The following is a 20,626-nucleotide window of genomic DNA, read 5'->3' on the forward strand; positions in this document are numbered from 1 at the left end:
CAGCAAGGAAGGGAACACCCTTCCATCCCCAAAGGGGTTAGTAGTTGTGGTACATTTTGTGTATGTGCGCTACACATCCTACCATCCCCAAAAGGGGTTAACACCCCTTTTGCACTACACATCCTCCAGTATACACAAATGGCTTAATTTTAGTGCAGTGCATGCTTGATATAATCACTAAGCATCCATACAATAACCGAAGCCTGCGTAAACAGTCTGTGTAGTCTCTCTGGGTCCATTCGATCATGTGCTACATAGTACACAATCAAACCTCAGTATAACAAATTGTTGGACATAACAAAGTAAACTGAAAATGTTTCTAGCCACTATCAGCATGTAACAAACACGTGCTTGTAACACAGGTATTTCTGTGTTGGATGCGGCTTTCTTGTGTCAAGGCTTGATCGTAGTTATTAAGATTCTGCTTATTCTGAAGACTGTTAGGAGTGGAATGAAACAAAGTATGTGCAAGATTTACAATAGTAAGTCTCATAACTGGCACAAGCTATCACTATCATTTCCTTGCTCTCCCACTGGAACTAGAAATTATCCTGGCAACCTTCTTAGTTTACACAGGATAAGAATAGATTTCTAAAAAAGGCACTTGTCTACAGTGTACTTAAATTAAGATGACGATGAAGACCATACAAGTTTTTAACATGACTTGAATGTGAATTCTGGGGTTTTATGTGCCAAAACCACGAATTGATTACGAGGCACGCCGTAGTGGGGGACTCCGGATTAATTTTGATCACCAGAGTATCTTTAAACGTGCCCCCAATGCACAGGACACAGACGTTCGTCCATTTCGCCCCCATCGAAATGCGGCCGCCATGGCTGCGATCTGATCTCACGACCTTGTGCTTAGCAGCGCAACACCACAGTCGCTAAGCCTCCACAGCACGTTTAACATGACCCGTGCGGTCATGTTACACAGTGACACGGTCCACATGCAGTGAAGCAGCAGCAGGTTGGGGCTTTGTAAAAACCATTTATTAGACTATGTTTTATAATTTTTTTTACAGTATAGCTTTTGTACTTTTTTCTTTCTCACAATACGCTTATACAAGCACACACAAAAGGCAGTGCAAGATCACCCACATTTGTCTCTCTCAATGCAACGATGCAAGGACACACGAGAGATGTTCACTGCTCGCAGAAAATGAAAACAAGCACACACACAAAAAAAAAAAACAAGATGCACACAACTGGTTTCATAGCATCAGTTATTCTCGGTGGATTGTTATGGCCTTTATTACTGGCCAGTTTGTCATTTCATCGATTTCCAGCATAGCCCATCCATTTCTAATCACGCTGAGATGTTACTTTGGTTAGTCACTTTCATGGAACTATGCCGAAATTGGAACCAATTATTTAGAGAGTAAATTATATGCTACAGGGTTATTTCCAGCAGCAATCAGCAAAAATGCACAAAACAGCAATCACATATTTCACCCTACATGCACTCTTACACAAAAGGTCCTGCAAAAAAAAAAAAAAAGTGTCACATGTATAGTCTCAGTCAAAAGTTTCTAAGCCACTCTGCAAGGGATGGGATTCGTCATCAGGTCTTGTAGCAGGGCCCTGCAAATAGAAGATGTCACAAGTACAGTCTCTGAAAGCTTTGAAGCCACTCCACAAGTGACAGGATCTGTCAGTGGGTTTTGTTTCACAGCGCTGCAGACAGGAAGTGCCACCAATACAGTGTCTGTCAAATGTTCTGAGGCCCATGCGCAAGTAAAGTATTTCACCAGGTCTTTTTTTAGCGCTCCTACAGCATGTCTGACACTACGAAGCTCACGAGAGTGATGACACGGCTGTCATTTTTCAACACATAGCAGGGAAGGAGAACAAGTCCTACAGAGCTCCAATATGTGGCCTGATGGCAAGTCTGACAATGTATGCAGTAGAACTGCCCCGCTTCAGTTAACGACCAGCATGATCAGTTTTTCACCAATGCTGCCACTTGCCAATTCAACCTTCTGACCCACGTTTCCGTTTTCAAGCCTTGCTTGAATAAACAAATAAAGAGCAATGTTGCACAAACAGCATTCAGTTACACAGATCGAACTTGAAGCCGAAGTAAAATTAGTTAACTGAACACCTGAGCTTTCTAACTGCAACTTCAGTGAAAATGAAACAGCTACTGTTCTACTTTATAGTATCCTCATTTACCATCTAAGATGCACGTGCTAGTTTCATGTATCTTGTTATTTGTGTAGTGTTCCAAAATTTTCACAAAATGTATTACAATTTTGTTGCTTTGATTTCGCTGTATGGCAACTTTTCACAGCAAATTTAGCACCACTCACATAGCCTCCTGCCTACTTTTCTTACACAAAGAATGCGTTGAAAGCATTGAAAGCTGACGGTGGTGTGCGGCAGTGTGGCGACTTTCAAATGTCACAGCAGCCAGCAACGCGGTCCTACCAGGCCGTTGAAATGCACTAGAAAGAGCTGGACATAACAAAGTTTTACTGTAGTGAAGGCATTGCAGTGTATCCAATGAAGTATTTGCAAAGTGGCCCTAGGGCTTCTGAGGGGTGCGAGTTTCCTTTTACAACTTTGCTGCCTTCGAGTTGCGCAGAAAATGAGAGGTGTTAGCTGTAGACTGGGAGACAAACACATTGTCAGCGTTTTGTTTGTTTGTTTCCATTTTCAATCGAGAGCAAAGAGGAAGACCTCACTGCGACAATTTCAACATAAAGCAACCTTTACATGGCCAGCATTAAATCTAAGCTCAGTATATTTTGCTTCTGGTTAACCCTGAGAGGGTCAATGCTGTATAATTGTGGTGCTGTCTGCATGTTGGAAAAACGCACCAATTTTTCAACTCTGTCGCCCAGCCAGTGCTGTCACTCTGTGTGGACACAAAATTTAATTTTTTTTGTTGCTTCCTAGTCTCTTGGTTTTCATTCTACGGCTTCCTTGCGCTGGAATTTCAGCGAGCACTTATACATCCACACGTGCGAGATGCACGCAGTAGTTAGCTTTGGTTTCACCTCATAAGCTGTTTCCGTTCGTTTCGCTCGTAAAAACTGATGTCTATCTGGTTTCTAATCTCTCAAAGGGTCACCGTTAGATTCTTGCTTGTCTCTTGCTTACAGGGGTGCAATTACATCTATTCACAGACAGGTGCTGGTATATACAAACGATGCCGCCGTATGCAAACGATGCTGCCATGCCTGCATGTGTTTTCCCGAGACTTGGTTCGCAGAATCTCATTGCCCTTCGTTGGCGACGGAACAAAGGATTACAGCAAGTTTCTGATTTGTTTGGTTTTTCCGACGGGTCGCACCACCATAGTTTTTTTGCTTGTGCGCATACATGGTTCAATTACGCTATGGGCTGGCACGCTTGTTGTCCCTGCTGCTAGCGAGTCGAGCGGCATTTCCTCTGATGTTGACTACTACCCAAGTGCCCGAATCAGGATATATATCTATTTCGGTGTACCTAATTTTTATTCTTATTATAAGTATTTATGAAAGCCCATCTGTATTCATGAATAACAATGCATGTTTATGTACGGAAAATATTTTTTTTTTGTCACTTTATGGTCACTCTAGAAAAATTGCGGTAAATATTTTTCGAAATATGTCAGTCTGAAGGTTTGAAATCTGCAATAAAAAAAATTCGGCAAAGAAAGTTACCCTTAATGGACTACAGTAATTTATTCTCTTTGTCCATGGCCCTAATGGGACTTGTTAATGTTACGCCAACAAAAGCTAGAGGAGCCATACCTTTTAGCACAAACCAGGTTGCCATAATCGAAAGCTGAAGTTCTTCCCTCCCTTCCCTGCTAACATTAATTGTCTTTGGGTTTTTAATACTTCGCCTCATTTAGCTTTACATTTGCTTGCTATGCCTTTTGGTGGTGCGGCCTTTCTTGTCGCTTTTATTTCTGCAGCTAATTTTCCTGAAGGAGCGAATCAAGGAGAAATGCCATGGATATAAAGTGCATTGTGTTGTTCAACAGTATTACAGCAAACTATCAAACACCAGCTAAAATAGGAAAAGAAATATTACCCTACATCGAAAATAACATCTCAATGTTCAACAACACAAATATTCTAACCATTCACACAAACTCAGGAATAACCATGCTGCTGTACCTAAAAGTCTAGACACTGATCATAATACAGTTACTGGCTAAATAAAGCGCTTAAGCTGCACAATGGTAGTGCAGGTTCTCAAGTTGCACTAAAAGCTTTTTTTTTTGTTTTGTTTTTTTGTTTTAGAAGAGATCACCTCCCATGGAAGTCCACAAACCATATATACTATTTACATAATGCAAGTATAATCACCGGTACCACATATAAACACAGACAAAAAAAAGACCCTATCTACCACTTTTTTTTTTTTTTTGAAGATTCTGTAGCATATATGACCCTTACGGTAATACATTCCGTTAAAAATACAAAAATGAGAACTCATTCCAATATATTCGCTTTACTAAGGACAGTCTGCATACTGCAACATGGGGTCCAATCATACGTTTCAGAAAGCGAATTGTCCACTTGCCCTCACATGACTGGTCAGAATTACGCTTTTGCTGACAAAAGCACAATTTCGACAAATCAAGAAAAAGCAAGAGAATGGTTCACTTTCCGAACCATTACATAATCGCAACCAAGATCTCGGCAAGTCCCAGATTTCAGAATGAATGTGGCAGCCATCAAAACGAACTTGAAATGCAGATACAGGCATTGGGATTGTTAGGTGACACAAAATTACAAGTCGTAGCACTGTATCCAAATGCATGTGTGTATGTTAGTGTATGTGTGTGCACATGTGTATTCATCTAAATTCCGGGATCATGCGTATGCAAACTGCACCCATCTTGCATGGCAGTTACACCAAGGCCATTTATGCACCTTAAGCAGAATCTCCAAATCTCCAGCTAACTCTCTTTTGCACATGTGAAATGTACAATTGATTATATCTGGCAATTGCTGAACAGGCTTGAATTACATTTATTGCACTTAAAAAGAAAAGGCTGAATTTTAGCATGTTGACAGCATATTTTCTTTCATTCAAGATTAAATTATTAAAACTTCCAAAATAACAAAACATGAAAAAAAAAAAATGAGCTTGAAGCATACAGCTTGCACAAATCCTTAGCTCTGCAATAAAATGCATCTGGCAGACTCTCTAAAGTGGGCAAATCTATGACCTCAGCAAATCTTGTGTAACAAATAACAGTTTTACTAAAGACTGACAAAGTGCACCACTTCATGCGTCTGTTAGCCTCACTTTGTTTAATTACAAAACCAGTTTCTGCAGCAAAGTTAAGGAGTGTTAAACACTTTCTTTTTAAGTTTCTCATTTTCAGTCCTTTCCGAAAAAACATTAAGGCCCAAATATTTAAAAAAAAGCACTCCCGGTACTTACTAGATTTGAAGGTATTCTCTTAAATGCAACAAACTTCAAACTGGTATAGCACTTGTTTGATTCCAACTGTGTTCCAAGCTAAAGCTACCATTTAAGAACCCCCCCCCCACTCCATTTTTCTTTTTTTTTTTTTCACAAGTACATACACATTTGTGAGCAGCAACAAACATGACAAAATACACAAGCAAGTAGGGTGCACAACAACTTAGTCTGGATACAGTGAGCCTGTTTATACGAAATTCTGTATTGTCATTTCAAAGTCTGAAACCTCCCATTCAAAACAAGTCAAGTTCCAATGAAAGAAAAAAGGAGACACAAATGTACTGAAGAAGTTTTTAGCTCTCTTAGCAAGTGTCACCAAGCTGTTATACCTTAAATGCTTCTGAAGCATGCTCACGAAAATTTCACATAACTGTGTGTATATATCTACAGTTATGTGAAATTATATATATATATATATATATATATATATATATATATATATATATATATATATAAAAGAAAATAGAAGGCAAGAGAGAGAACAACAAAACAGAAACGGACCACTATCAACTGCAGCCAGCACTTTGATTGGATGTATGAGGAAGACGGCATTAGATTAGCAGTCACTGCCTAACAGAACAAAGTGCTGCTACTATAAGATACACAGAATCAACTATGAAAGCTGCCCACTGCATAATACACAAGAAGGGAAAAGCAAGACACATTATTGGAGTCCATCACATGTTTTAGTTTGCATTGATATATGCCTTGCCTTGGCAAAAAGCATCACAAAGAGACTAGCAAAATACGTCGAAACTTGCACACCCTTAGACTGCAACAAACTACACCCTCTAGGGTGTAATTTTGTCACCGAAAATTGCATGTTTAGGTGGAGATTTATCCTTTCTCTAATTTGTCAAATTATTCCTTTGCGTGACCAACTGCACCCTAAAAGGTGCACAGTACAATAAGTCCCATGACAATCACCATCACTCTTAGCTTTTGTGCATTTTCTTCCTTTCCCACTGTGCATCAACTAGCTATTTACCTGTCAGAAGCTCTTTGAGAAGCTTAAGAAGCTTAAAAAGCTTATGAAACATTCCCAATAGGAGGCACAGAGTTTTAAGTAATAATGGAAGCGCACGCAAGATTTATGAAGATTACTGTCATGTGACAAAATTACATCCTAAAGGGCGTATGATTTTACAGAGCGTAGGGCAAACAGATGTTGAATTGGGAGCTCAAACATAAAATGCTTGGGTGAAGAAGCTTTTGCAGCAAGAGGAGGCAGTTAGTGCTGGTTATCTATCCAGCAAAATAGTGCATCAACCCTGAAAGCAACATTATTATTCAACACACTGGTGACGTTTTTGCAATGAAAGTAAGAAGATCAGAGATGGAAACATAGTTCCAACACACATTACAATTCTAGGATAACAGTGGTGATCAAGACAGAGATAAAAACCACATCTCACAAACAGAATTCAACCATATGTTTCTCAAACACTAAAAGACCAAGGTATACTTGTAGGTCACATGGGATTGTTCACACGGGGTGGTGACATCAGGAACCTTGTCACGTGACATAGTGGAAAGCACCTTACTCGCAGGCCTAAAGTTTTCACAAGGCGAGTCGGCTTCCTCGAAGCAAGCAAAATTCACACAGACAGACTAGGCGTATGGTCACCACCATGCCACAAGAGTACATAACAGAACATCAGGAGAAAGTTAAAATGTTCTCTGGATGTGGTTACAACAGTACGGAAGATTAAAACATTCTGTTCAGAACATTCAAAACACATCTCTTATTGCACAATATGCAAGCACTCTTGTCTAATAATATTGTTTTTTTTTCTTTTGCTTTTTTGCGAAGTTGCCAAAACTGGTTTTGCCAGTAGCTAAATACGCATTTCTTGCATTTATCAGCATCACCTGAATTCATATACTTTGTACAGTATCAGTAAAAACAAGCACATGAATCGCCAAACGCAGTATACAACCTTGTTGTCCTTCTAGAAACCTCACCGGGTAATGCACTCATCAATTATTCACCATTCTTTAAATCAATCATTGGGTGCATACTTGCTTAAGCACCTTCCGCCTACACTGCATAAAGCCATTTGCAAAAACCTTCGCTCTAGATCTTGACTAACTGCATCATGGCACACTCTAGGGCTTGGTCCATCACACTACATACTGACTGGAGAGTGCCGCCCGCTCAAGTCTGCGCACCTATATCACTTCACCATTGAGTGGTGGCCACTTTGAACGAAGCACAAACAGCAGCGACAGCACAATGTGTTGGTGACTTGTGCCTTCGAAGCAAACACAGTTCATTTCCACGATTTCAAAACTTTTAGGTTAATTAGACCTTTTAGCTGAACTTTCAAAGCTCTTGAAAGGTGCTTGTGCCTTATGTTTCTTTTAATTCAAATGTAAGATAATTTGGGCCAACCTCTAATGCCCTGCCAAGCTTGAACTAATGGATGTTGACTATTCCTAATACAAATAATCAAAAGTAGAAAACAAGCTTTTCATTTTAAGGTACTCAGACGTTGTGCTATTTTGAGAGACTCCTCATGAGAGAAGTCAAAAACCACAACCTTTCCAAATCCATGCTTCTGAAAGCGGAAAAGGCACCCACAAGACTTCATAGTTGACTGTTAGAGGAAAAAAAACAAAAAAACTCGATGTTAAGGCAGAAACTGTGAAAGAAGGCCAGAAAGAAGTCAGGTGACATAACGCACGGCACCATTCGTGTCACACACTCAATCTGATTGGATAAGGCTCTTTTGCTGTAGAATCGGCTATATCACTCTGGAAATTTCGGATACATGCAAACGCACCTAGCACCGAGTGATAACTTTGAAACAGTGGTGAGACAGTGAAAAATGGCCACCAGAAAAAGATAAACTATGTAACTATGTCGATATAAATGTGAATTAGTCATGTACGCCGCATGATGTGCATTTTCAGACATGGCCCCTGCTGAATGGTGTTTCAACCCCTTCCCTCACACACGACTGCTGTCTTGCCAGGAGCCCAAAACAAGATAACACAATCTGTTGCAATCTTTCAAAGCAGTCACTCTTCAGAGCAGGTATCCCACTCTATCACACTGGCTGCTTTTCAAATAACTTTGCTGAAAAACATGTCAGAGCCCAACTCACATTTTCACAAACATGCCAACTTGACACTTCTCTTAAGCTTATCAAAGCAGAAGGCGGCGTTGCACCTTGAAAGGTTAACACTACATGTAAATAAAGCACCTTATCGGTTCACGTGACAAGGAGTTTTTTTACAAACACCTCTGCGCCAGCACAGAGGGCACAACACTGCCCCTCAACTGAATTAGTCACTGCATCAAATTCTACTCTTCGATCATTCCTGGAACAAAATGTTTGAGAAATGCACCTTCAAGTAGGCATAGGAAATACCCATTGCAAAATTATACTATAAGAGTCACTGTGGAATGTTATTGAAGAAATGTGACTACTTCAGCTGAAGGGTAGTTCTGCTTTACATTCAATTTTGTTTAAAAGAAGCATCAAGATAAGACGTCCATGTGAAACACTGGTGTGGCTTTCGTTCATGAGCGATTGTCTCACAGTCAACTCTTGGGAAATGTGAGACCCATACACAAATACATGTGACAATCAGCTGCAAGAATTTAACACTCTGCATTTCACATTTGTAAGCACCTGTGTTGGGCATATGAATTCCAGCAAACCTTTGAAGCACAACCAGTAGTTCAGAATACACGCACAATAACACTACAACACAGTCTTAAAAGTGCAAGCGACTTCAACCACACCACATGTCGCTTCCACACATGGGCTTCTTTTGGCACAAGCGTTTCTCACTACTCAGGACATGTTTAATTAGGAAGTTTCAGCTTGTCCATAAACATATTGCCCTCTGCAGAATAGATGTAAATGTGAGTGGTAGTGTTGGTGCCGCCATCTGGTGGCGCAGAGCTTAACCACCAAGGACACAGCTATTACTGCACTAACCAGGTGTATTCTACTCAACTTCTGGTGTAAATTTTAGGCAGCGACTTACTCATTAACACGCGGCCTTTTTTATTGTTCTTAGAAAGAGCACCCATGTAACACAAGAATGTGTCGTGTGCACTTTGGTTTGACAAAGCGTCAGAAGATGTTGCTACCAGCACTGATGCTGCAGTTCATGTCTCTGGTAATTTGGTTTTCAGTGAAGTTCAATATGTTTCCGGACAAACTAAAACTCTCTATCCTGATTTTTCTCTTTACGCATATTTTCACGTACATGACCGTGTGCTGCAGTATTCACTGCTTGCATATCAGCTGCTGCTCAAGCCTTTCACATCAGAGTTGCAAGACACTCATTCTGCCAAAGGTCTTGTGAGCTTTCTTTTCAGGCTTTGGCATGAAACCACCAACCAGCACACTGGTTGGTGTGCTGGTTGACCAAGACACTCTTCCAGCAACTTCAAAATTCTGTGCCTACTTTTCAACCAGCACCACCTCAATCAAGACAAGGATACTGTTTTAGCATACAGGTCAAGAATGCAGAGGCAAATGCCCGTCAAGGAAACACATGAACATGCGCAAGACAATAGGTTATGTTTAAAACATAGCTGCCATGACGTTCTCCCAGCACCCGCAATTGCTTTCAGTGCTTGAAGTACGCAAGAACATAGCATTTGAGATTGGTTTCTATTACAGTCAACGTCCGATTTTTCGGACTCCATAGGGGCCGCAAAAACGTCCGAAGAAATGAATGCATGCCTTTTACTGCTCCCAAGGGCTCAAATCGCCACAGGCACGTCCGAAATAGCTCTAAAGGCCTGCCAGTACACTTATTAGGCGTATCGGTGCTCGAATTGAGACAGGAGACGGCAGGTGCAAGCGTGTATAATTAAGGAATACATGCCGTGTCCCGTGACAATTGCCCCTTCCCACTCTTGGTATGCTTTACCGCGTAACAGATGTATTGAGGCAAAGCTGACATTCGGGAACCGGCATTAGGCAACGCGCCGTGCTTTCCGAGCTTCAAAGCCACTGGTGAGGATTACATAGGCAAAGTCGGCGCCATTGCTAACAGTGGCGAACTGTTTCAATGAAAAACATGGGCACCGAAAAGCGAGAAACTTGGTAGCAAACTTCGAAGTAGCTAGGCTTAGCACTGCCACAGTGGTGGCTACGGTTGCCAGCTGATCTGCGTGTGAGAGTGCCAGTTCGAGGCGGCGAGATAATCAAAATGGTGGCTTCGATTAATGCCGTTTCAGACTTGCGGTCACGGCAGAAGTACGGAAAATCAAACAGCAAACGTTTTTGCATCCGAAATTTCAGACGTTTTTATACACTGACTCTATGGGGTAGGTGGTGGTTCCGCAAAGACGTCCGCATTATCGGGCTTCTCCGAAAAATTGGCCGTCCGGAAAATCAGTCGCTGACTGTACCATGAGGAAGAAGACGCTGGGAGGGGGGGGGGGGGGGGTGATTTGAACACAACCAATATCAGTAGGTGGATTAAAGTGCACAAAGTGTTCCCCCTTGAATCAAACAGCTGCCTGCTTGAGCAGCAAGAGAACTTAGCTTATTTCACGACTCTCACGTTTCAAAAAGCTCTTGTGAATGGCTGTGTGGGGAGAGTAAACTAGGCTTTCAGCCCTTGCCAAGCTTTGGAGTAGAAGAAAAAGAGAGCAAAACAAATACACTCGCAAAAGCACAAGTCTGTAACAGAAGTGCTCAGCAGAAAAGACTGCTTGTACCATGATTAACAAGCTGGCATAACAAACAAAACAAGCGAACAGCAACACAAAAGGAAATGACAGTGAGGGAGACAGTTGAGAATGAAGTGAGGTCCATAGTTTCTTGCTGGGTCGCTGACGACCGTTCGCGGCAGGGCTCATACGACAACGGCAGCAGCGTAGCAACGGCTGAGTGGCATGGGTGTTGCCTTGGACCACATGCTGACCTCTGGGTCGTAGGTCTCAGCTGTGTCCAGCGTGAGCGGGGGCCCACCGATCGCGAAGGGCCGCTCGTAACCTGAGGGACGTCGGCCACCCATCACATGAAGGCGGCCATTGACACCCACCACGGACGCACCCACACGTGCCATACTCATTTGCGGGAGCTCCGTCCAACGATTCTGCAAATAAGTGGAGAAGACAAGTTATTAGAAGGGTTCCATGTTATTGGTATTTATTTTTCCTCAAATTCAAGGGTTATTTATCGGTGCTTAATGATGATGCATATTTTGGCACAAGAGCCAGTAATAGCCAAAGAACACCAAGAGATGGTATGATGTAGCTGATGGTGTGGTCAATGTCAAATGGTATATGTTAAGCCCTGTAGAGTAGCCTAAAAACGTTTGCTGTAGTGCGTGTAAAATATATACAGTCGAACCTCGATATAATGAAGTTGTACTTGCAGCAAAAAATTTAACTGAATTGCAAATTTCATTAATTTAAGGTTTTAAAGTTTCCGCATTAAAAACAACTTCACAACTTCCCAGAATATTCCTCGTGAATAGTATCTTGTTAGTAGGCCCGGTTATGAGCGCCAGCGTGTGCTGTGCAGATCACACCGAGAGCAATGCATCGCCGTGGCTCACGGCGTCCGAGATTTGCATGTGTTGCGTCACACGGCGCTGTAAATCTTGGGGACGCCGTAGCTGACCGCGCTTAGTGCCCGCAGTGGGCACCCACAAATTAACAACAAAAGTGTAAAAAGATACGCATATTCATCCTAAACCCCACCCCAAAAAAAGTCAGTCTCGCCAAAAAGGCGGAGCATTGATGGCAATAGCGAAGTGACAACTACACGAAGTAAATTTCATTGTTTTATCGGTGTCACATGCACTCAGGCAAACATTAACAGATTTCACTCGATAACCATGAACTCGCAGCCACAGTGCGAGTGAGCGCGCCGCACCGTGTCTCGCAAACTTTAGATTACGCGACCGCCAGCACTAAACGCGCGGGGACAACAATATGCACATGAAGGCACCAACCATTTCGGCACTGGCCTTTGCACTTGACGCAGAGAGATTACCTCCAAGATACAACGCATGGCCCGCGCACGGACGTGCATGAGGAAGAGACATGCACGCTAGGAGGAGAAGGCTAGGAGGATAGGCACGCGTTCCGAGGTTTGTCGAACTATATCGAGTGCCGAGTTATATCGAGGTTTGACTGTATGCAATAAATATATAACAATGATACATACAGTGTACAATAATATGTTCAATGAAAATAAAAAATGTGCTACGAAGGTGAAATTTACTAAGGTGTGTGATGGTCAGTAGCACTACTGCCTCATTACAGCTCTTGGAAAGTAAGGGCCTGAAGGTGTGCGCTACACAAAACGCTAACATCGCAACAGCGGCCTCTCAAGAGAGACTGTTCTACAAATTTCTTGGGATGATAATATGTAGTGTGGAGACTTCGTTTAAAAATCTAAATATGATTTTGTGTTAAATAACGGTTCCTTACCGAGAAACATTGCTGAAAGAAGAGGTATATCTCGTCTGTAAGCTAGAGGAAAGTGTTTTTCCCTTTCAGTGTCTGCTTCCTGGTACTCCAGTAAAACGTGGAGGACAAACCTCTCGCTACATTTACCAAGAATTGTAGGTTCATCACTAGCCAACACATAGTTGTCAGTGCCGTATGAGTGTCCCATTCTCAACTGTTAAAGGTTCCCTGAAACAGTTCGAATAAATTTTGTAGACACGTAGGGTACAGCTACAGTAAAACATTCGCACCACAATTTTTGTGAAGAGTCTCATATTAAGAGAGCTACGGACGATTACAAGTTACCCTCCTTCATAGCCATGCTTTTTCTCCTCAACTTGCTCGCCGAGAGATCGGGGCTAAGCTCCGCCTTCACTGGCTCTGCGTCACAATGGCACGTCATATCGTCTGCTTCCGGTTGTCTTGGAGCCAGTGTGCGAAGCGTCTCCAACCTCTCGGCCAGCCGCCTGCCAGTCGATCATAAGCGAGAGCTTCGAAGTAGCGTGCATTGCGAGCATTCTGTCGCAGCGCCGAGAGTGTCCGGTATTCCGGTAACCACAGTCGAGCTGGGCATTTTGATGGATGGGTGGAGGCGTAAATTAAAGCCCCTCCATACAACTATTGCTGTGATGAAGACGCTTCAGCGCAGACGTACGTGAGCGGCCTGATCGGTCTGCATGGTCTAGCCACCTGGTGGCGCAGAGCTAAACCAGCCACACAAATAGCTTATATTGCTGTAACCGAGTGCAAAACATTTTACACAGCTAGAAAAACAATGTGTTCATGATTACGCTCCTGCCAAAAACTTACCTAGCACAAATGGTTTCCAGCAGAACGTACGGACACGGGCAGAAAGGGACGACGACACACGCTGGACTAGCAACTGAATATTTATTATTGGTTTTCCACACCTTTTATAGCACAAGACAGCCAATGCTTCTTCCTTGTGTGATGCCGGTTATCCGTCTCTTACTACTAACAGGAAAAGAAAAAAGCTACTTGCGCAAGGACGATATCATATTCAATTTTGAATAGAACATACTTGCAATATAACGGACCTTTTTCACTGGATTATCATTTTCCGTTGTAACAAGCGTCGACTGTATACCAAACGCACAATACCCCAGTTATAAGCTACCCATAACACTGCTATATTTAGGTCATGAGCATATCTTATGCCCAGCTTGTGACAGCTCGCGCTCTCCGAGACACAAGTACACGCTGCATGCAGAAAAAAGTTGATGAACAGCCCACCTCTTCAATGGAGTAGCGCTCAACTGAGTTGAGTGCAGAGGAAATATCACTGCTGCCGCCAACAGCATAGATGTGGTCGTGCAAGACTGCCACACCAACGTAGGCACGACGCTTCCGCAACGGAGCCAGTGTCTGCCACTCATTGGTGACCGGGTTGTACGATTCAACAAGTGCAAGCTCGCAGTTGAGGTCATTGTATCCACCAATGACGTAGATAAGTCCTACGGAGAAGTAGCAACTCTTTTACTAAGACAGGCATAGACGCATTGAAACATGAGCACTGTAAAGAGTAAAAAGCCACTCTCTCGATCAAGTTTGTTAGATTGTTCTGTTGCAATACTTGCATAGACGCCAACTATTTCACTCCAAGTAGTGTTCACCTGTTCTGCTTGACAACTGTGCGACAGTGGGACAGGTACGTCATGATTACAGCAGCCACAATGAGCGATGCTGCTAGCGCTTCACTACCAGCGCCTCAAGAGGAACAAGATAGTGTGCGAGACCAAGTTCCTCCGATTTAGCTTGAGGACAGGAGCATACATGAATTAGCATTATGCACATCAGCTTTCAGAGCACACAAATGGCATGAGTTCATTATTCCTTCGCAGGTCAAACATGTTAAATCTTCCAACCCTGAGCCCACCCGAAACTGGTCTGTGTTTTGTGCAGCTGGCATTTTGAACACAAGTGAGCACTTGCCCAAGTTCCTAAAAGCACAGCCCACCATAGCCGGCTTGTGCCTCCTGCTTCACTTGTGATGAGGAGGCGGTCATTAGTTTGCAAGGTAGTGCGTACGTATACTGCAATTCCAAACTTACATAGTGCACATTATTTCATTAGTACAGAAGACTTTCGTTATTTTGGCTCCGGTTAATTCGATATTTCAGTTATATTTATTCCGACCGTAGGTCTCAGCCTGCGGCCACACATTTCTATTGGTCAAGACCACCTGTAATTGGTCCTGTAATTGGCGCTCGCTGGAGAATCCAAACTTTACTTGTCAGCACCCACATGCTCTACCGCTCTAATACATGCTCTACACATGTTCTAATAAAGTGACCCCAGTGACTGCACTGTCTTTTTTCTCACTTAATGGTTACTCTACAAAAATTGCAGTACATTTTTTTCGAAATATATCAGTCTGTAGATTTTAAATATGCAATAAAAAAATTCCGACCCTCAGAGGGTTAAAAATTCTGGGGTTTTCAGTGCCGAAACCACGATTTGATTATCAGGCATGCCATAGTGAGAGGCTCTGGAATAATTATGACCACCTGGGTCATTTCTTTTGTCAACACAAGATGGCGACAGAACAAATTTTCTGGTTGGCAATAATTTTGCGCTACTTTCATCACAAGAAATCATTCGAAAGAGAAGTTATTTCACATGTTAAGCTAACAGCAATGGTGCCACATCACACACTTTCGATATGTTGGTGTCTTGCACCACATGACGAAGAGACAAAGTACTAAGTCTGCGACCACCCTCCCGTTTGTAATAGGTGCACAGTTGTTCAAGAAATGCAGAATATCAATCAATGCACTCAACTGTATCAAAGAATACGCAGTCGACCATAGAGGACATGTTTTGGACCATAGCAATAAAGAGTTGCCCAAAAGCGACAACTACAGATATTAGGTTTACCGTGAGGGTAAACTTTGCACGTTTCACCATTTTCCAATTGCCTGAATCCGAAGCATGCAACCTTCTGCTAGTTATAAAATTGGCTGCATATTAGATTTGCAAGCACGTTATTTTCTTACTTTCAGCCCCTTGGGTGTGTTCGGATTGGGCTAATACAGTCGAACCCACTTTTGTGACTCTCCCTATGGTAACTGCTTTAGATATAACAAACGTTTTTCAAATCGGTGTACTTCTACAATGAACACTTTCGAACCCAGTCACGGTAAAAAGAGGGCACACGCAAAGTGCCAAAGCAAGCAAGCGCGACCAAACCGGGTGCACAGCGGCGTGTGGCTCGCTCTAGCACAACCGCGACGATCATACGGCCTTCGAGATGAGTGAGCAACCGCGTTGCGCAGATTTCGGAAGCCACGAAGAAAGTGGCACATGGCCACGCGTTTTCAAGGTGACATGCCGCAGTAAATTCCAAAGTTTCCGCTTCCAGCCAATTAGAATGTTTCACTCTCGTGTGCAGAATACAATCATGTCCCATTAGTAGTAAAATATACCAAGCTGTCAAATAAAATATGGCAGCTGCGCTTGGAGTTTTGAAATGACAGGTGATCGGAACCCGGCACCATTTTGAAAGAGCTACACGGCGCCGCATTTTGTTTGTTAGGTGGATGTTTTTCACAGAAGTTTGCAGCTAGGTGCGGGAAGACACTGGGAACAAAAAATGATACAGACATTTGCTTTTCAGACCTAATTGCTGCAGAATCGTAACTGCTGATGCCAGCTTCAGCGCAGTTAATTTTTGAGCGTCTTTAAGGGCTAGCCCATATATAACAAACTACTGATAAAAAGACCACATTTCGCGATACTATCGAGTTCATTATAAACGGGTTCAACTGTACTGCCAAATAAAGCCACAGTGTACTCGGAAAAATGTTCCGCACCTTCCTTTAATTACACCCACCTGATAATTTGATCAATTCCATTAAGGTTAAGTTAACGAAAGTCAACTGTATTTATAACTATGGATGAACATGTATGCTCTTTCCTGCAAGGCCCTTTGTCCCCCCAGTTTGTATCAATTTCGTCAAAGGCGTCGAGGCCACAGTTCTTGCGGGACCAGCTCATTCTGACCAGCTCAATTTGGTTGGGACATGTAGCATAGCCTGGACATTCACCAATTTTACTTGGGAGATTGCAATGCTTTCTTCGTCAGGTATTCAGACAGAAACGTGTAAATCTTTCTTACACACCAAGGGAAAGCCCCCTTTTCCAAGAACAACCTACCTTCATGGGCAAGCACACCCATGGCATAGCGGCCAATCGTCATCCGGCTGATTATCTGCCATGTGTCCAACTCAGGGTCGTACTTCTCGACGGTGTCACCAAGCTCAGCACCCACCCAGCCTCCCACAGCATAAAGGAAGCCATCCAAGGCACACATCCCTGCATAGGAGTAGACAAGGCAAGAAAAAAAACTAAACCGAGTACTCTAAGAATATGATTCGAACCCGAGCTATAAAAATTGAGCAGCTAGGATTACCGCACCTAAGTTCACTTGTAGGCTGTTCTGATGATTATGCAATAACGGTAACTGCTGATAGTAGCAGCACGATTACAAGAATGAAGTGCAAAAGCGAATTGAGTTAAAACGGTCTGTTCGGCTAGTTCGTTTGTCATGGCTTGCAAAAAGCGCTAGCGAACACGATGGACAAGCAATTCAACATCAAGACGATCACAAAGTGTACAAACAGCTGAAAATTTATTTCTCGATCGTGCAGAATAAATGCTGGTTGACAAGCCGGTTAACCCTTTCAGGGTCAATGGCGTACAAGTACGTCCTCCGCGAACTCCTTCAAAATGGTCAATGACGTACATGTACTTTATCGCTTGTACATTTAAAAAGCGCTCTTTCGATCATTTCTTTCGCTTCGCAAGCGCTGCCACTCGAAGGAAACACGTGGAATTTTTTACTTGCGCCAATGCTTCTCAGTTTTTTTGTTGTTTCTTTTTAGTGGAAACGGCGCGGCGCGTTGGCTATCGCTCATGCAACCGGGGCGGCAACAAATGCGCGATTCTTTCGATTATTTCTTTTGCGTGGTATGTGCTGCCACTCGACGGGAACAAGTGGAATTTTTTACTTGCGCCAGTGCCTCTTTTTCTTTTTATGGCAACGGCGCGTCTCGGCTATCGTTCGCGCATCCGGCGGCAAGTGCGCGCCTCTTGACGGGAACACGTGGCATTTTTTACTTGCGCCAATGCCTCTCCGTTTTTTTTTTGCTTTTTTTTTTTTATGGCAACGGCGCGTCAGCTATCACTTGCGCATCCGGGCGCGCGCGTGCGCGGCACCGGCGGCAAGTTACGGTTTTCTCCTGCAGCGGATCCCGCTTGTTGCACGCACTAAACTGATGGCTATCCAGTTTCAAATCTCTCAAAAGGTGCATGTTACTCGATCGTTTATCGCCCACTGCGGCGCGATTACACCTGTTCCCAGGCAGGCGCGTATATATACAAACGATGCTGCCGTTTTTGCGTTTCCTTTTTTGGAGACCACAAAAGCTCTATCGCACCTTGTTGGCGATAAGCCGAAGGCTTCTCACTTGTTTCGGTTTCTGGACGTGCACACAACCATTTTTCAGTGCGCTTATCTTCTTATTCATGAATAAACATTGTTTACTTTACAACACAAAAGATTTTTTCCTCACTTTATTGTCACTCTAAAAAAATTACGAGAATATTTTTTCAAAATAGGTTCTGTCGAAGAATTTAAATCAGCAATAAAAAAAATCAACCCTGGGGGGTCGCATTTGGCAAGAAAATTCTACCCTCAAAGGGTTAAACAGTGATGCAGTTGCCACTGCACCTTAGATTGCCATCTACAACAGTGGCTGATGACTTCACGTTTTCAAAGCAGGAACGGGGGATATGCGCAACTTATAATGGCCCCACTGAAATCACTCCAAACCCCTGGGCCAACAACGGCTTGCTCAAAGTGTAATAGAAACCAATCTTGAAGGCCATGCTCTTGCCATGCTGCGAGCACCATGCCATGCTGTGTGACATCATGGCCACTATTTTCTGGATCCCAACTATTCAGTTACCAGTGACTGTGCTTCACTATTTGAAGCACAATCTCATGTTGGTCTCCCTGGTAATGAGACCAACATGAGATGGCGCACCTTGCACTATAAGGTCAAACATGGCAGAGCAGCACATAATCTGTTGCCTTCTGTTCTGCACTCCCATCCACACTCTTTGCACATGACCCTCGGCTTCAACAGGGCTGCAAGCATGAGGTTGACCATCTCACATAGGGCAACTTTTGTGCATAGAACAGCCTGCTCACAAAATTTCGCATATCTCCTCGAACCTTGCATTACAGTCAAACCTCAATATAAGAACACGGATATAATGAACTGTCAGTTATAATGAAGAAAATTAAAATTTAGTTTCGACATGCTCTATTTTAAAGGGCTAACTTACGGCTATAACAAAAGTGAAAGTACAAGATGCAACGCAATATAGGATATAGTGAAGCGAATACGGGCAGGCATTTCGGAATAGTATTCTTGGTCAATCACTCTTGGGGGTCAATCACTCTTGGGTATGAAGCGAATACGGGCAGGCATTTCGGAATAGTATTCTTGGTCAATCACTCTTGGGTACCCCCAAGAGTGATTGACCAAGAATACTATTCCGAAATGCCTGCCCGTATTCGCTTCACTATATCCTATATTGCGTTGCATCTTGTACTTTCAGTTTTGTTATAGCCGTAAGTTAGCCCTTTAAAATAGAGAATCGCTTTCATATGGCTCGTCACCGAGCACATCGCCGTCTGCAAGCGACAGCATTCCTGGCATAGTGCCAAGATATCATGTTTGGCACTGTGCAAGAAGTGCTGTCACCCGCAGACGCTGACACTTCCGGTGCTGAGTAATGCGAATCTCGAGAAAGTGATCACATCGCTGATAAGAATTGACCCTGCGCTTTAATTTTGGAATGCGATTTTATAACAGTCTAGCATGAGAACAATTTGCTTGCCCTTGGGTGTTTCGTCATAACAGCACTTTTGTCAGCAAAGAACCATCGAAGCACCGTCGATCAGCGCTGCGGAGGCCATTGACACAAGCCTAAAAGTAGCAACATCCCTCATCTCCTGGCCTTTCCTTCTCCTGATGCCCTCGCTGTTTCCACCTCTCCATTTGCTCTTCTATATTGTGGTGATCATGTTGCACAACACCACGATCAAGAGCAACTGTCATGGTGCCGCTGCAAGTCAAATCAAAAAGTGCCGCCAGTAGAGCGCAGAAGCTCGTGCGATTGTTTCCTCGAAAATGGTGCAAGCACAGCTACACGACTCCCCTTCACCAACAGCAAGGCATAGATAATCACTGTACTTCCTCGACTGCCCTTGCTCACCAGCTCGAGCGGCAAGATTAAAGAAAGTTGCTGCCTCTTACAACGACATGACTAGGAAGATACAGAATTACCTCGAAAAGCTCCCCACAGAGAGAAAGGCTAAAATGGAAATGACGATTGTATCCACTGACAGCGTAGAAAATTCTATTTTGCAACTCCATTGGAAGGTAGCGCTCACACGTTACGCGGTGCAGTGCTGTTCGCGTGCAATTGATTACTCAGTGAGTGGGCATGATTTTTGCTAGGCTCCGACATGACTGACACAATACTTACCCGCCATTATCAGCGCAATCAGCCACACGCCACCGAAAATCTGATCTCTGTGATAACGATGATGCAGCGGCGCACTAGTCATGTTGGAAAGCGTGCTCAGCACAGTGCCGAATGCTGTCGCCCATCGACGCTGACAAGTCAGTTGCTTGCCACGCAAAATGTTGCAAATGCAAT

The 20,626-nt window shown here is 43.2% G+C and overlaps 1 protein-coding gene across 2 annotated transcripts in view; it reads right to left on the reverse strand.

The window, feature by feature from the left end:
- Window positions 1–971: 971 nt before the first annotated feature.
- Window positions 972–20,626, reverse strand: part of LOC119433716 (actin-binding protein IPP) — a 41,552-nt gene continuing 21,897 nt past the window's right edge. For both annotated transcript variants that reach the window (XM_049659106.1, XM_037700970.2), the window contains exons 7-9: window positions 17,048–17,206; window positions 14,126–14,346; window positions 972–11,508 (exon numbers count right to left, since the gene is read on the reverse strand). In XM_049659106.1, the coding sequence (XP_049515063.1) occupies window positions 11,266–11,508; window positions 14,126–14,346; window positions 17,048–17,206 (623 nt within the window). In that variant the 3' untranslated portion in view covers window positions 972–11,265. The remainder of the gene's footprint in view (window positions 11,509–14,125; window positions 14,347–17,047; window positions 17,207–20,626) is intronic.

The sequence above is a fragment of the Dermacentor silvarum genome, chromosome 11 (genome assembly GCF_013339745.2).
Source record: "Dermacentor silvarum isolate Dsil-2018 chromosome 11, BIME_Dsil_1.4, whole genome shotgun sequence".
NCBI classification, from domain to species: Eukaryota; Metazoa; Arthropoda; class Arachnida; order Ixodida; family Ixodidae; genus Dermacentor; species Dermacentor silvarum.